Source organism: Typopeltis vanoorti, chromosome 6 (genome assembly GCF_054136105.1).
Source record: "Typopeltis vanoorti isolate ZY-2024b chromosome 6, IOZ_Tvanoo_1.0, whole genome shotgun sequence".
NCBI lineage: Eukaryota > Metazoa > Arthropoda > Arachnida > Uropygi > Thelyphonidae > Typopeltis > Typopeltis vanoorti.
The window spans coordinates 23,187,506-23,205,837 of record NC_143554.1 but is presented as its reverse complement, the minus strand read 5'-3'; the positions used below and the strand labels follow the sequence as shown (position 1 = coordinate 23,205,837).

Genomic DNA, 18,332 nt, shown 5'->3' with positions numbered 1-18,332 from the left:
TTCTCGAGTTCTTGAGAGATAACTATCTCAGGCAGCATGTAAAGAAAGGCATGTGAGGATCAAGAGTTGTAGATCTCATAATTTCCTCAGAGGATGTAATTGTTAGAAAGGTTTCACATTTTCCTGCAGTTGGTGAGCGTGATCATGAAGTAATCACTTGTGTTGTGGCTAGTCATATGCAGGCTTTTGCGAGGAAAGGATATATGTGGAATTATAAGGCTGGTGATGATGACAAGCTTAGGAGACAACTTTGAGCTATAACATGGAATGAGGAGTTGAGCGGTAAGGAAATAAATGCTGCATGGGAACTTACAAAGAAATACATAACAGCATCACTGTACGAATGTATCCAAAAGGCTGAATAAGGTTGGTGTAAAATGGATGAATGTGGAGCTTAAGCATGAAATCTGGAAAAAGAAAGTCCTTTGGAGGAGGTACAAGATGAATAATGGTAATCAGTCACATGAAAAATATAAAGAACAAGTCAGGAGAGTGACTCAGTTAGTAAGGAAAACAAAAGTAGAGTATGAGCAGAAATTGGTAAATCAGGCTAAGAAAAACTCTAGAGAGTTTTTTACATATGTGGCAAGTAGAAGGATTAATGATCATGGAAAGATGAAGTTAAGGGATGAAAGTGGTAGAATGGTAACTGCTGCAGAAGACATTGTTGAGGTATTCAGTGATCAATTTATAAGTGTGTTTCATCTTGATCAAGGTGGAATCATGAGGAACTTAAGTGTAGAGGACATAGGAGAGTAGCTTAATTGTGAGTGAGCAGGAGATATTTGAGGAAATAACCTTAATGTTAATAAGGCAATAGGATTTGATGCAATATCACCATGCATCTTAAGAGAATGTTCCAGGGAACTGGCAGTAGCATTGGCATGCCTGTTTAACAAGAATTTTTGTTAAACAGGCATGCTATAAACAGTTTTTGCAACAGCACAGGTTCCAAGAGAGTGGAAGGAGGGTAAAATTGTTCCACTGCATAAAGGTGGTGATAAAGCTGTAGCTTCAAATTATAGACCGGTCTGTATATCTGGAGTTGTAGTGAAGGTCCTGGAGAGATTGGCGAGAAGTAGGATACAGAAATGGGTTGATAACAGCAGTATTCTCTGTGGTTATCAGCATGGGTCTATTAAGGGGAGATCACGTTTCACTAACTTACTTATGTACTATAACAAGGTGACAAATACCTTGGACGAAGGAGATGCATATACAGTGGTGTACTTGGATTTTGCAAAGGCTTTTGATAGACTGCCACATGACAAGCTCTTAATTAAATTGAAAGAGATGGGATTGGATAAGACTTCTGTGTTTGATCAGTGACTGGCTGTCAGATAAGTATCAGAAAGTTGTATGTGGGGGGAGGGAATGATGTATCTCTAAAGAGAAAGGTCACCAGTGGTGTGCCACAGGGGTTAATTTTGGGGCCATTGTTGTTCAATTTGTATGTTAATGATATTGGGTTGAGTTTAACTAGTGATATCCCAGCTGTTTGCAGATGATGCATAACTGGGGAGAGCAATGCACAGTCAGGCTGATGTTAATGCCTTACAAGAGGACTTGAATAGATTGCTTGAATGGGCAGGTAAGTGGAACTGTCAGTTCAATGTTGCCAAGTGTAAGGTTTTGAGATTTGATAAGCAACGATGGGATGCCAAGTATACACTTGGTGGGGAAACTTTAGTAGAAGTGGAGGAGATGTGAGATGTAGGTGTGATGGTGGACAAGGACCTGAAATTCAGGGGCCACATTGCACAAGTTGTGAAGACATCACATCGAATAATGGCAATGATGCAGAGAACCTTGACATGCAGAAATAGAGAGGTTATGATTCCATTGTATAAAGACTTGATCAAGGCTTATATATTGTGCACAGACTTGATTGCCAGGTTTTCATGGTGACGAGGATATGTTGGAAAGGGTATACAGAGAAGATTCGCAAAGGTAGTCAGTGGTCTTTGGAATGTGGAGTACGAGGACAGATTAAGGGAATGTAAGTTGCAGAGCCTCGTGAATAGGAGGAAGAGGGGGGGGGGGAGATATGATTGAGACATATAAACTGGTCATGGGTTGTTATCAGGTAGACATGGAAAAGATTTTTCATAGAATTGGAGAGGGAAGTAGAACAAGAGGCCATTTCTGGAAACTGTATAAGGAGGGTGTGAGTAAAGGAGTGAGAAGAAGGTTCTTTGCATGGAGGGGTGGTTGATGAGTAGAATGCATTGCCTGAGTGTGTTGTGATGTGGACACATTGAATCAGTTTAAGACACGGTTGGATGAGCATTGTATGCATTAGTGAGTACCTCCCACAATGAGTCTCTGACTCCATGGAGGTCAGGTGGTGATAATTATAGTAATTGCCTCCATGACTGAATTTGATGTTTTCAGAAGTTAGGTTCCTGTTTTCAAGTTGTTTAGTTTTGTTTTCTTTTTAATAATGTTTGAATCTACAGTTCACCTAAAAATTGCTCAGTTTCGATTCTCTTTAGAACTTATATAATCTTGTATTATATTTTTTGATGTGTTATTCATTTTATCCTTTTCAATATTAAATAGTGATCACTTCCTGTTTCAGATTCCCTATATACTCTGATATCCAGAATCAGTTTGAAGATTTATGATTATCAGCATCAATATAGTCATAAATCTTTTCTTATTTCTTGTATCTTCTCTTCCTGTGAATTTGTGTGCACCTTTATGTTGAAACATAGCATTAGTAATGACTAGTCCACATCTTGAACAGAAATCTAGCAGGTACTTCCATTATCATCAGCTTTGTTCTTTTCTCCACGTTTTCCCTAAACATTTCTTTAAGTTTTGTATTCATTTTTTAATCTTCTGTTTTGTTCTCCTACAAGAAATAATTTTTCTTTATTGTTTGTCAGTTGCCTTTCCTAATAATTTAAAAAATTACTTCACTTCTTCCTTTTCGGAGTCTTCTTGTTGGACTATTGACACATATAAGTCTCAGTGTCTAGTATTACGTTTTTAAATTTAGCCGCATTGCTTATTTGATATTGTGTACCATTCACGATGTTTATTGAATCTATAAGTTTTCCTTCCTTTTCCTGATTACTGTTTCCAGAGTAGAAAAATAAACGAATAAATCTGGTTGTTATTTAATAAAATATCACGTGATGTGTCTCTTATTTGCCTGTTGGTTTCACCACTTTTTCATATATAAGTACTTTTTTCTTACATTGATTGTTCATGTGTTCTATTCTGTTCTGCTGATGCTGAGTTTGTTCCAGTAGCTTATTTTTCACTTTTCAGTGTAGTGTCTTGATGGGTAACTTCTCATTCAGCATGACATTCCATCATGTTTTACCAACATTATATTTTTTTAAGCCATTACAAAAAATAATTTGGTTGACTAGGTCCCAAAGTTCCAGTCTATCCTCATTTGAGTATCCAGGCATATACTCACTAATAGAGCACTGCGAGAAGGTGAGAATTGAACGTTAGGTCAGATGCCTCAGTCAGTTTACTGTATTCTTTAAAGGATATGTGGAGGTCTCCTCCCAATCCAGTTATCTAGCTTTGATCCTCAAGCAACCCATCCACCTTTTTTTTTTTTCTCATTATTGCTCTATATTCTTTTTCGCTTAGATATTCAGTATTAGCAAGCTTATAACAGATCAAATATGGAGTAACTTAATGATTAGATTGAGTAAAATATCGATGAAAAAATGAATAATTTCTTATCAAGAAGCATATTATATACTGCTAAATGCAGTAAAAAAAAAGTTGCTTCATTCAAGATCTTTTTGAGTACTGTATTCTTCTGGTGCATTGTGATTTTAATGCATCTAAGTATTCACTATATAATATTTAAGTTATTCTTATTTAATACTAATTTTATTATTTTTTGTAATTTGACTTAGATTCTCAAGACTATCCTAAAGTACAACATACACATGATGAAGAAAGGCTATCACACAAGAAAATAAATACAGATTATACCACTACTTGGATTAACCCAGAGGACTGTATGTCTTCCACAGAAAATGAATCCATTGAAGATCCATGCGCTGACTACATGGTGAAAATAGCTGGTGATCTTGAAAACTTAAACAGCAGTGTTTCAGACAGATGGGATGCTTTATCGCGAGTAACTGAAGAGGACAGTGAAACATCTGAGCCATCTACCGTATGTGAGGTGGAGGACAGCAAAAGCAATCAGCAAGTTTCTAATATACAGCAAGAGGCTAAAGATGTTTCCTGCCACCATTATGATGAGTTAACAGATGATGAACAACAACAAATGGAGCAGACTTGTGAAGGAAATGTCACTTCTAAAAATGCCTTACTTCTTCAAAGTACACAGAATGATTATAGTGTTCATCATAAGACGGAGGATGCAGCTGTTCAAACTGTGAACTTAGAGTTTTGGGAGGAAAGTGATTTAAGAATAAAAACTGACTCATCTCCAAGATCTGTAAGAAGATTTTTTAGAGGACAAGCAGTTGATGGCTCACAAGATCATTTATTTAAATATGGTGAGGAAATTAGTTTGTCTGACTCAGCAATTCAAGATGACAGTTACTCAGATGCTTTAGAAGGTGAACACAAAACTTCTCTTACTGATGTACTTGTAGGAGAGAAATCTGGTACTTTATCTTTATCTGGTTTAGCCTCAGAAAATCCCTCAACAGAATGTGAATATAGTATGGCATCTAATGTCAGTCAAGAATCAGCAAAATCATTAAATGAAGATATTAAAGACAATGATGAAAAAGATATTACAGTACAAAAACAGATATTTGATGCTTGTACTTCCATCCCAGATAAGACCACATGCAATGATCTGTCAACAAGTACAAATGATGGAAAGGGGAAATCAAACAATGGCAATTCAAAAGTGCTAGATGTTGCAAATATCAGCACAGACGAACAACTTTTATATCAGTCCTCTTATAATTCAAGGTCAGATGCAACTTATGGTGCTTTGCCCAAAATTCATTCATCTAAGACTGCCAGCAGTGGAACCAAACAACACAAAGTGTCAAAGTTGTACTCACTGCCACATCATAAGCTCTCTAAAGAATTGCCAACTGATGAATTAGAATCTCTACAACCTCCGACTATAGAAAGAAAGATTCATACTCACCTCCAATATGGTACAAGTGATAAAAGTGTTTCCTGTGATATTGCTGCTGAACAAGATGATGATGAAGAGGACTCTTATCCTTTTTTAAGCCACCCGTTAAATATACAAAAAGGAAAAGATAAACACTTTACAACTTCAAAATATGTGACATTAAATTTTGAGGAGGAAGAGGAAGATTCTCATGTTGTTTGCTTGTATACAAAATCTGTTTTTGTTTATCCATATAATTTTGATCCAAAGTTGACAGAAACGCAACATTTCAAAGAATTCAAAATAGCCAATAAAAAGGAAGAAATGAGTGCTACTCTGCCAGAAAATTCTACAGCGTCTGCATCAACGCAGATACCTGTTGTTAGTTACTGGCAGCTTGGATTGTCAGAGCCAGATTCTTTTATACCACCTCAGGCTGAATTCAGTACACATTATTCATCTTCAAATGAGCAGAAAGATCAGGAAAGTAAGCATTCTAGTCCTGCCAAAAGAATCTCCCATTCATCAGAAGATTTTGATGTTGGCCATCTTCAAAAACTCGAAACAGATTGGGATAATGAAGAAAATAAAAAACAAGATGGATCAACACAAGTAAGAGATGATTCATCATTATATTCTAAACCAGTATCGCCAGATGTAATTCGGAGACGTTATCATCCATATTTGAGAAGACAGAATACTTATCCTATTTTTAGAGGTTACCAGCAAACTTGTGTAAATTGTTTGAAAACTAAAGGAATGGAACTTTTGGAAAACTTTTCATTAATTGGTGATAAATCATCACATAGTAATATAAATGTGTTTAAGGAAAACTTAACTTCATTTGGTTATGATATCCCATTTCAGCATCATTCACTTCCATATGCTCAAATGATAATTTATGTAGATAATGATGTTCCATTAAATATTCAAGATTACCAGATGGGAGCAGTAGTTACAGATGTTACAGAAGAAATTGATGCACCTGTCAGTCACCAGCAAAGTCCTGAGCACAACATTTCTTCCCCTGTTACTGAAAGATTCACCTCCTCCATAGGTCATCCTGTTTGTGATCCAGTTAACTGTGATATTGCAAGTTTTGTAGAAATTTTTCCATATAACTTCGAACCTCCTGCTGATTTTATATTCTGGGAAAATCATATGATGTCACCAAGGCAAGTTAATCAGAAACCATCTGTAGGAAAAGATGAAAAGTCTCCATATATGTTTGATGATATTAATGATAAATCTAATTCATATATAAATAATAGTTCAGAAGAAAAGGAAAAGGACAAATCTTCTGTTATTGAAAATACTGAACTAGAAAAAACAAATGAAAAAGTGAATACAATTGTTCCTGCTAGTGATGACTTAAATGCTGTGAGAGAATATACAGAAATAATGGAAATATCTTTGCCACATACCTCATTAGATAACCCTAATGATGTTGAAATTGGAGATAATCTCCTGTTTACAGAGGATTTGGTGCCACAAGAACTATCAGAAAAGGAATCAAAAGCTACAAGTGGTGTGTGTCATTTGGAACAAAATACAGCAGAAGAACCTGAATGTGTAAGTAAAGAATTTCAAAAATCTGAAATGTTTTCTACTCATCCACCAGCTAGTGATCATTCTCAGAATATGAGAGTTAGTGACATGAAATTTGAAGATATTGCCAGTGGTCTGGATTTATTAGCAGATGAAAGCTCTGATTTCAATGAGAATGCCATTAAAATACAAGCGAAACCCGAAAACCAAATGGATGCTTCTGTCCAAGTGGATATTTATGATATTCCAGTGCTATTTCAGAAGCTTAAAGAGTTAGAAACAGTATGTATTTAACTAAATAAATGAAATCTATCTTTTTTCAAAGTTAATCATTTGTATAATGTTAAAATATTTTGTACTTTCCAGAAATCAGTATTATTAACAACCAAGCTCTATGGAGTCATTGGCCTTAATGCAAGAAGTCTTTTCTCAACCATTGTATATCTATATTATTAAATCGTAAACAAATTCATGCCTTAGACACACATTCCGTTCATCTACCGTGCTCCATGTAAGAAATTTACTACTCATTTCTTCTTCTTCTTCACTACACTTTTACACAACTACAATGACTGATCTCTTATTCTTTCTCTCTGCACTTTTCATAATCCCTTCATATTAATCTTGTAAAATAACCTCATCAACTTAATGTCTGAAATGCTCTATCCTTTCACATTTTTTTACCTAACCAGTGTATATTTCTGGATACCTGGCAAAAGGTAGTTATTATTAACTAGCAATATATTCTCCAGTATTTTTCCTCAAAAATATAGTATCACATAAAATGAAACTAATTTTATTATTTTCTCGAATCTAGGTTCATGAAATTCTTTAGTTCTGCTTCATCAGGATAATTTTTTGAATGAACTAAAACACTATAAAACAAGTAACAGTTAGCAACTCTAGTGAAAATATTGAACATGAATAACAATGGGAAGCGTGCATTTTCTATTAGGCTGGCTATTCGTCCATGGATTGTTGTATACCACTGGTAGATACTAGTGTGTCATGATTAATTATTGAAACTCATCCTTTTTTTTTTTTTTTTTTGCACTGTAGAAGATTTTTCATCGTTTCAGCTGATTCTTTGAACACTTTTGAGAAAAATCAGTATCCTGAGGAGCATTTTTGTTTGTTACCATACACTTGATGTTTTGTTTCAGTTTTGTGCTGCCAGTCCTGATTTGTCTTCTTTCATTCTCAAAGTCCTTGAAGTATTTTGATCAGCATATACCTCTGCCTGTCTGTCCTGTGTAATGTAAACTACAATTACAGCTGATCTTGTAAACACCTGGTTTTTTAAGTGGTGGATGTGGAGGTTTAAGAGGTTTTCAAGAGAACTTGTTGGTTGTGGGGAAGGTAGAAGGAGACCTCAACATTTTCTCGGTGAAGGAATCTTTCTGTTTTATCTGTAACTGATTGTATATATGGAAGTATCGCTGCTCTTAAAGTCTTGCTTTTCTTGTTCATCTGATTGTTTTGGAGGTTGAAATAAGATTTTTTTTTTTATTAATGTTCTATTGTTGCTATTTTTTGGTAGGATTAAACTTGGGTATTTTAGCTCTTGGTTCCTTTGTTCTATGTTAGTCGAAATTTTGTGAGCCTTATTGCATAAGGAACAGATGATGCCCATATTTGCACCAGGTTATAATGGGATGTGGCATGTAGTTAACATCCTGTTTGTTGGCTTACTGTAGACAGAGAGAAGTCGTGTGCATTTTTTTCAGATACCTTAACTAGTTTATTCAAAAAAATGGTAAAGACCTATTTGTCTCTAATTCAACAGTGAATTTGATTTGATAATGAAGGTTGTTAAAGTAGGTAACAATCATCTAATTAGGTAATAGAACCAGGCCAGATGATGAAAATATTGTTGACATATCTTTGCCAAATTTTGGGTTGTTCCTTGATACTGAAAGGTTTTTTTTTTTAAAACCACTCCATGAATAGGTTTGCTAACATGGGAAGAGAAGAGAGTGCATTTCTAGTCCTTTCTTCTGTTCAAAATATTCATCTTGGAATTTAAAAAAACTTGCTGTCGATGTAGTATTGAAAGATATCTCTTCCCACTATGTCTAGTGGGAAGAGATCTTGCAGTGGTTGTATGGTTTCTGTTCTTGGTGAACAGATTTACTATGTCCAGGCTTACAAGTATATCATTAGAAACCATTGTGATGAGTTTGATGTTTTCTATGAAATGTATGGTGTTCTTTACATAATAGGATGTTTGCCTAATGTAAGGGGCTTAATAGGTTTGCTAAATATTTCAATAGCAAAGAAGTTGGAAACTATCTTGCATCAACAGTAGTTGATGCAAGATAGTTTCATCTGGTCTGGCCAGAGGCATCCATTAGATATACCTTCCTAAAATGTATTAATTTACTTTTATATGGAAACAGCATATGGCACTTCTTGGAGATTTGGAATACTGAAAGATGTACACAATTTCGGCTTTAGAGAGAATCTCCCTCTTTTTATCAAGACCATCTTTTCTAACCAAATCTTCAAATTCTGAGTAGGAACAGCTCTCTCATGACCTTATATTCAAGAGGAAGGCATCCCACAAGGTTCAGTCTTGCGTGTCACTTTTTGTAATCAAGGCCAACTTGATAACATAAAAATTTCCTCTGACAGTAACTAATGTTCACTGTGTTGATGACTTTACCATTTTCTGTCATTTATATAATATGAGGATCATAGAAAGACAGCTGCAACAGGCCATTAACCATCTCTCCAAATGGATGTTTGTAGACGGGTTCATTTCACAACAGAAACGTTTGTGCTGCAAACATAGTCTGTATCCTGAACTCTGGTTATCACAAACATTAATAATCCCAGTTGTACCAGAAGCCAAGTTCTCAAGACCCCTATTTGACAAAAAACTCAGTTTCCTCCCTTGCATGTGTCGGTGATGAGACAAGTACTGTAAAGCAGTGACCATCCTTCACATCCTATCTACCACCTCTTTGAGTGCAGATGTTCTTTGCTCCACCTGTATTGTGCACTTATAAGATCAAAACTTGATTGTGGGTTTCAAGTTTGTGTTTGTGCTTGGTCAGTATTCTGCAATAGCTAGACCCTATTCATCATTAAGCCATTAGAATTACAACTGGATCATTTCAAACATCACCTCTTCCAAAGTCTATATGTCGAGGAAAGTGAACCAGCTTTATTGCTTTAATGTTAACATCTGTCTCTGTTATATGCAATGAAAATAAAATCCCTGACAGCCAATCCTGGGAGAATGTGTATAACAATCAACAGACTGCCATAAAACCCTTTTGGTTTGCAGATAAAAGTTCTCCTCAAGCTGTAGAGCTAGCTCAGATGCCACAAAACACACTTCCAACATGGTAATCATACATGCCAGCATGTAGCTTTCCTTTGAGCAGGTTACCAAAATTTTCCACCCTCCTGTTGTCTACCAGAGCTTTTCAAAGCTCATAGAACCAAATATTCTGATTTTGTGCTTGTAAAAATCAGAGGTCCTAATAGGATCTTCTGTTGGCTTTCCAGACATTATATCCTCACACTAGAGTGTAACAATTTTACAGCTGAGCTGTATACAATAGTGCTTGCACTAAAATACCTCAGATTGCATTGCTACCAAAGGTGCATAATATATTCATACTTACAAAGTTCTCTTCAGGCAAAAGTATGAAGTATGTAATAGATCTTATTGTGCAGGCAGCAACAGCTGCAATTCCAAAAACATCTCAGCTTCCATTATATCCAAAGCCTCAGTGGAACTATGTGCTCAGCGGCCATAAGAGATCGGGACAGAGCACGGGGTATATTTTGTAGATACCCTGCATCAAATTTCATTGCTTTCAAACATACAGGAAAACCTCACTTAACGTGATTAATTAATCCATCAATTAATTCATCCACCAGTTGGTGTAAATTTAGAAGAAAAAAAAAATCAGTATAAGCTCTATTAGAGGATAAAATCATCAAAGTTAATAAAAAATCAATTGCTTAAATTTTTATTTAATGTCAACATTTGATTGAACTACTTTTTCGCAAAAAAAAATTAAGTAAAGATGTTTGAATCATGCTCGACTTTTTCATCTTGTCATGCGATAGCTAGCAATTACTTTATCAAGATTTCAGTGGACTTCGATGCTTCGTTCCATATTAGGATCAGCATCAAACAAAATTTCCTTAGCATACTCAATGTGATTGAAAACTAGCTCAAGTTCCTTTGCAGTTAGTTTCTTAGTCATAATATTCTATTCTTGTTTGCACTCCTTATCTTCTTCTTCATATGCATGCTATTCTTCTAGTTAAAGATCATTCTAGCTTAACTGTTCTGAATGGGAATCAAGCACGTTTCTCATATCTTCATTATCCAGTTCATTAAATCCAATTTCTTGTGCTGATTTCTTCAGTAATGTAAATTTTGGATTTTGTGCATGATAAACTAACATAGGCTTGAGTTTAAAGCATATGCATTGCCTCCTTATTAAGAAGCAATGCATAGTAAAACATAAAAATAAAAGATGATCTTTAGGTACTTTGTATTCTGGTTGAAATGCTTCAGTTTTTGCCAGGAAAGTTTTTGTTGCCATACGCTTCAAAAAAGAGACCAGTTTTGTCGATGATGAATATTTGCCAGTTGTCATAATCACCCTCCTAAATTATGCTTTGCAATTCTTCAAGGAACTTGGCTGCAGAATCTTTATTAGCACTAGCAGATTCCTCGGTTATTCTTATGTTATGCAGTCCAGCTCGATTTTAAAATGTGCAAACCATCCTAAACTAACAGTAAAGCTTTCATATTCATCTTGAAATTTGGTCTCTTTCAATGAGGTAAAAATATTGAGAGCTTTTGCCTGAATATTCCCTGTACAAGGACGGGTTTTATTTTTTGTTGTTACAATCTTCAATCCAGAGTGATAGAAGATGCCCCATCTTGATCATTAAATGGCTTCTATTTTGGGTGATCTGCATGCTTAAAGAATCAGTAGCAAATTTCCTTGTTCTTTGTATTCTATGATATTATTTAATATGGTCCAAACTGTAGACTCATTGTATCCCAGGTCTCGCACAGTTATTGTATTGCTAGCACCACTTTCATGTCTCTTAATGACTTCCAGCTTTTCTGCTCACTGCAGATTGGCGACAAAAAATTTCGCATAATGTAAAAAAATCACGTTAACTGATTAATCACTCGCTTAAAGCTGGAAATGGTATCATTTCACTCAATCGTGCTAACTGATTATCGTGCATATCGAATTTGCATTAAGCGAGGTTTTCCTGTACTGTGGCCAAAGCACCTTATGTTACATGACTTTACTATTAGTCAAAAGTAATCTTAGATTACTTTTGACTAACATTTGATCTAATGTACTTCTGAACTTTTGATCTAATGTACTTCTATTAATCAAACAACAAATTCAAATATTGTATTGGGTAAAACCCCTCCTTATGGAACATACTATTGGTCTACCTTGGACCATAATGGATATATTGCTACTGAACTCTCAAAGCCATTCCCAACATTTCTAGAAAAAAATTTGCTAGAATCTCAGCAACAGCTTCATATCCTCGTGAATTTTTAATATTGAAAGAACAAGAGAAACAGCAGGTGAACTTTTCTACAAATGGGCTAGAGCCATACAATCAACCCATTTCTTAAGGAGGAACTAAAAACATTACTGTTACTCTCTCATTCCTGTGCAGTGAGACCTGTTGTGACATCCATTATATGATGATAAGACATCTTCCATCACCTCTGAATCTCCTTCACTCACTTAACATTAGAACACTTGCAGGGGAAGAGTTCTGCATTCTTAGTATAAGTCAATTTTTATTGCCGTTCCAAAACCACAAACAAATCCAACACAATTAAACAATTATCGACCTATTGCTCTGACCAGCTGTCTTTGTAAGGTATTGGAGAAAATGCTAAATGCACTTACAAAGCAACAAACTTCTTTCCATCACTTTCTGCCTAGATGAGTTTTCCAGTTCTGAGAGGAAAGCACTTATTTCATCCATATCATCAAGAACTGGATGTTCCATAAGGCTATGTCTTAAGTGTGACAACTTTTGCTGTCAAAATTAATTCAGTCACTGAACAGCTTCTTCCCACAGTTAGCAATTCTCTTTATGTTGATTTACGAGGTGTGACAATTTAATTCCAAGAATGCACCTGTAAAAAATCTACATTCGGAACTATACATTAGTTGCTACTGTTACCTTCGAAGTAGTCCCCTTATGCATTTATACACTGGTTTAGACGGTGTTCCTGTTTTTGGAAACATGCCTAGAACTCCTTTTCTGGAATACTCTGGAGTTTCTTTATCACATTATGCTGGATATCAATGATGTCAGAAAATCTTTGTCCATTTAGCACAGTTTTTAATTTTGCAAGCAGCCAGAAATCCCAGTAATATAATTCAGGCAAATAAGCAGGATGACCAAATTTAGTAATCGATTTTTTTGGCCAGAAACTCTCTTACGATGAGCGCACTATGGCTTGGCGCAATGTTGTGATGGGTGATCCACTTGTCAGACCACAATGCAGGTCTTTTTCTCCAAACAGAATTTCATAATCTTTTCAGCACCTCTAAATAACACTGTTGGTTGACCGTTTATCCCATTCAGTTAACTCATAGTGGACTATCCCCCTTTGTGATCAAAGAAACACACCAGCATGGTCTTGAACTGTGGACGTGATGTATGTGCTTTTTCAGATGTGGCAAACTCAGGGTTTTCCACTGCATGCTTGGCATTTTGTTTTGGGACCGTACTGGAAGCACCAGGTTTCGTCACCCGTAATTACTCTTGGAAACGTGCTTATTTGCAGAAAGATCAGTTGCAACTTGAAGCTGCCACTTCTTCTGTTCATCCATCAAGATCTGAGGCACAAACTGAACAGAAATCTTTCACATACCCACTTCTTTAGTTAAAATTACCCTGACTGTTTCTCGATTCATTTGCAAATCATCAACCGTTAATCACATACTTAATCATCTGTCAGACCGTACCAAATCTTGCACTCTGTTCACATTTAAGTCCATCATTTTTGTTTTTGGCTGCCCACTTCTGGGGTCATCATTCACATCTTGCCTACCTTTGAATCTCTTATGCCACTCAAAAACACTTGACTTTTTCAAAACATCCACACCATCCACCACTTTCAACAGCTCCAACATTTCAGTAGCAGTTTTGCTGATTTTCACACAAAATTTGATGTTAACACACTGCTCCAAATTTCGATCACACATTATGCCAAAGTTTGCGCACAGATCTCTATTGTTTTTGCAATAGCCAACTACCAAATGGCTCTTTTGGCTTGAGGTTTATGCACACATTAGTTAAAACATGTATAAAGACAATTACTCATGTGACTCTAACCAAATCATGACACGTGCGACACTACACAGCCATTCCGGCAATTAAATTGTCACACCTCGTACTTCACAATTTACTGGCAATTCTGAAATATGAGGGTAACTGAAAGACAGATTCTCTTTTTATCTCCAGCTCTTCACAGGCTGTTAGTAACAGGTTCAGGTTTTCATCAGAAAAAAGTGCCTGTGTACACTTCTGACTAAAACATATTCTTTATCCATATTTAAAAATTGGACTAAGTATATTATGCTAGTAGTACCAGAGGCCAAGTTCTTGGGACTTACCTTTGACGAAAGCCTACATTCTTTAAACACATTTGTCAACTTATGGACAAATGCAGAAACGCATTGATCTCTTCGCATTATATCCTATACATAATAGGGTGCTGATCAATGTCCCTTATTCCTCCTCCTTTATTGTGCACTTATACAATCAGAGCTTGATTGTGTGTCCCATGTTTACAGTTCTGCAAGAGAGAGCACACGCCAATGATTAGTTCCTACCGATCATCAGGGTATACCAGTATCTACTGGTGCTTTTCATGCTTCTCCCATTCAAAGTCTTTATGCTGAAGCAAATGAACTTGCTCTATTGCTTAGAAGAAAACAGTCGTCTCTTAATTATGTCCTAAAAATGGTCTCTTTCAGAGTATCCTAAATGGACTAGTATCGTTTCTCTGTTTGGGAAGCTCAATATCCCATTTTTCAGACTGCTACATGTCCCTTTGGTATGTGTATTAAAAAGACTATGGGTGTTATTGGAATGAATGTTGACAACATTACCTGCACCAAACATAACAGCATTCTTCCATGGTGGGTTTGTCATGTCTCTTAATGACTTCATGTATTGGTGGAGTGCTAGCACATCACTCGAGAAAGGAATGAAATTTTTAATCTGGCTGCGCCATACATGCTTAAAGAGATCTAAGCACACTCGGACTAGTTGTATAAAGTTTTTAACTTTTGAAAAGAATTAATTTATACAAACATATTTGATTATAAATTCTATTTTATATATATATATACTACTTTTCGTAATTTAATTTTTAACAAACTTTGCTTTTTATGTACATAACATGATATGTTATCTTTATTATGGAAGATGATATAATAATAGGAATAAAGTAGCAGGGTACAGCATTTTTCAAAAGGATAGAAGGAAAAACGCAGTGGTGGAGTATGCTTATGATAAGTGATGACTCTGTCCTCTCAGAGTGAAGGCTTTGGAAGGCAGTGACACTAATGGGTTTGAAAGCATATGGTATTGAGCTAGAGGCGGGCAAGACAGGATATTTAGTGGGGTGTTGCTACAAGCCAAGGAGCATAGAGGATGAGGAGTGGCAGATGTTTAGGCAGTTGAGCTTAGTGCAAGAAGAATGATTGTTATGGGAGATTTTAAAACTATGGCAGTATAAATTGAGAAGAGGAAAATGCATATAGTAATAAGGGAATTATTATAACTGAGATGGCATCTCTTCCCTCAGTTGGAGAGAGTGACCATGGGGTTTTGACTTGGAAGATGAATAGACATGCAGGAGTATAAAAGAGAAGGGAATATATGTAGAAGTATAAGTGATTATAATAGTCGTAGATATCAACTTGGGGGCAGTTCCATGGAGGGAGGAATTGGAAGGTCAAGATATCATTAGTGCTTGGGAAATTGTGAACGAGTATTTGTCAGCAGCAATAGTAAGACGTATTCCACAAGTGAAGAAGAGAACACAATTTGGTGTAAAGTGGATGACAAACAGGAACTGCAGATGAAAAAGAGGTTATGGAAGAGATATAAGGAAAGGGGTAGAGCAGATGCATGAAGAATATAAAACTCAGGCCAGGAGAGTAACTAGTATGTTGAAGAAGGCGAAACTGGAATATGAGAAGAGATTGGCACTAAGATCCAAAGGAAATCCTAGGGAATTCCTTTGGATCTTAGCTGTGTGGCCAGTAGGAGGAGAAATGATTGTGGAAGAATGACATTGTGGGAAAAAATGGGAATAGAGTGACTGATGCAGAGGACATAGTAGAGTTGTTCATTTTTGAACAACTTTATTGGAGTAGTTCATCCTGGGGAAGTAAGTTTTAATATTAAAGGGATAGGGCAGGTTTAGAGGTGCAAGAGGAGAATGTGTTCTAAATACTGAGTACTCTGGATGTCAGTAAAGCTGTGGAACTACATAGTATTTCACCATGGGTTTTGAGAGAATGTGCTAAAGAACTGAGAGCTCCATTGACCTGGCTTTTCAATGAAAATCTGACTATGAGAAAGATACTTAAGGAAAGTAAGATAGTGCCATTGCATATGGGCAGTAGCAGACTAGAAGTGTCTAATTATAGACCAGTTTGTGTTTCATCAGTAGTTAAGATCTTGGAGAAATTAGTGAGGGACCATATACATCTTTGGGCAGATGAGGGTAATGTTATCTGTGAGAGTCAACATGAATTTGTTAAGGAGTGCTCTTGCTTTAGTAACTTGATTGCCTTTTATAATAACATGACAAAAGTGGTTGATGAGGGAAAAGGCATATTCTGCCATTTTTTTTTTTTTTTTTTTGGACTTTGCATAGGCATTTGGCATTGTGCCACATGATAAGCTGATATTTAAATTGCAACACATAGGTTTAAATGCCAGGTTATCAACTGGATTCAGGATTGGCTGTCTGATAGGTATCCAAGAGTTGTGTATGGTGGGGCAATATCAAGGAGGCAAAAGGTTACAAGTGGGGTCCCACAGGGCTCAGTACTGGGACCTGTATTGTTTAACCTTTATATCAATGATATTATCAGTGGATTGCAGGTGGATATTCATTTGTTTGCAGATGATATGAAGCTAGGAAGGGTTATTAGTAATAGTGAAGATGTGGCAGCCCTGCAAGAGGATTTGAATAAACTGAACAGATGGGCTAATGAGTGGGGGAAGTCGGTTTAATGTAGCAGAATGTGAAGTCTTGAAGTTTGGGATACATCAGTGGGAGGCAACATTCTCTGGAGGAGCTATATTGGAGGAAGTAGGGGACACGAGATCTGGGGATGATGATTGCATAGAAATATGAAATTCAGGGAACATATTACAAAGGTGATGAATGTAACCCAGAGGATTGCTGCAATACTGAGAAGGATGCTGACCTGAAGATATAAGAGTTGTCTTTCCACTGTATAAAGCCCTGATCAGACCACATTTGAACTGTTGTTCTCAAATTTGGCCTCCAGGATGTGAAATGGGATAAATTAACTGTAGGAAGGGTACAGAGGCAAATAACAAGATGGTTTCAGGACTATTATGATTATTGTTATTGCATAACACCTCCATGCAGTCCAAAATTACATAACTCCAGGGAGTCCAGAGACTCGTCAAGGGAGGGTACCTACTCTAGAACTCTCCAGCTCCACCACTCAACTCACTCCACCAACTGCAACTACCTTCATCATCTATACCAATGCCATCTACCACCAACCACCACCACTAGTATTTTCACAGACAATCACAAACATCCATGGCAGGATTCGAACCCCCAGCCTTTTGGCTGGAAAGCAGATATGCTAACCACTCGGCCAACCAGGCTGGCATATACGATGTTGGTTATGAGAATCAGCTGAGGGAATGTGGACTACAGTGTTTGGTAGATAGAAGAATGATTGAGACTTTTAAACTTGTTGAGAGGTACTTACAGGGTTGACACTGGGGAGTTATTTTATTTGGCAGAAAAGTGGGAAACAGCAAGAACAGGGGCCATCCCTGGAAGTTACGAAAGGAAGCTGTGAGCAGGGTGGTTGAACCATGCAATGCATTGCCTGATAGAGTGGTGAAAGCATGAACTGTCAATTAGTTCAAGGAGTGGTATGATAGATTTTGTGTTTTCTAGGAAGGACCTCCCATGATGAGTCTTTTGATTCCATGGAGCCCTGAATCATAATAATTAATGTTTTTGTTATTACCTTAAATACTGTGGTCACCTTTAGTTTTTTGCACTATGACTTTTGCTGTCCATGCCAATAAATCTCTAATCAGTCAATCATCCCTCACCCAGACCACAATTTGATATGAAGAAAATCTCTATATCTCACCTTAAAGGCATATCAGAACAAATCATATAGATTCTTTGCAAGTGCAGTCTATACAACTACTTTTAAACCATCTTGTAAGCTGCCTTCTTTTCTACCATCTACCAAGGACAAATAACAACCTCTACCTGCCTGATGTCTATAAAATTATCTGTTTATGGCAATTTGTTGTTTTCGACAGACTGAATATTCCACTAAGATTGAAATCCAGGGTCATCAGGAATACATTAAATTTATAGAATCAGAAAAGTTTGGCATACTTGCTATGCCAATGATAT

The 18,332-nt window shown here is 36.4% G+C and overlaps 1 protein-coding gene across 6 annotated transcripts in view; it reads left to right on the top strand.

The window, feature by feature from the left end:
• The window catches only part of LOC150105337 (uncharacterized), a 409,874-nt gene that overhangs the window by 136,249 nt on the left and 255,293 nt on the right, over nucleotides 1-18,332 (top strand). For all 6 annotated transcript variants that reach the window (XR_016548478.1, XM_090394715.1, XM_090394718.1 and 3 more), the window contains one exon: nucleotides 3,891-6,916. Coding sequence is in view for 5 of the 6 variants with exons in the window: in XM_090394715.1 (XP_090250841.1) it covers nucleotides 3,891-6,916 (3,026 nt within the window). In the remaining variant the exon portion in view is untranslated. The remainder of the gene's footprint in view (nucleotides 1-3,890; nucleotides 6,917-18,332) is intronic.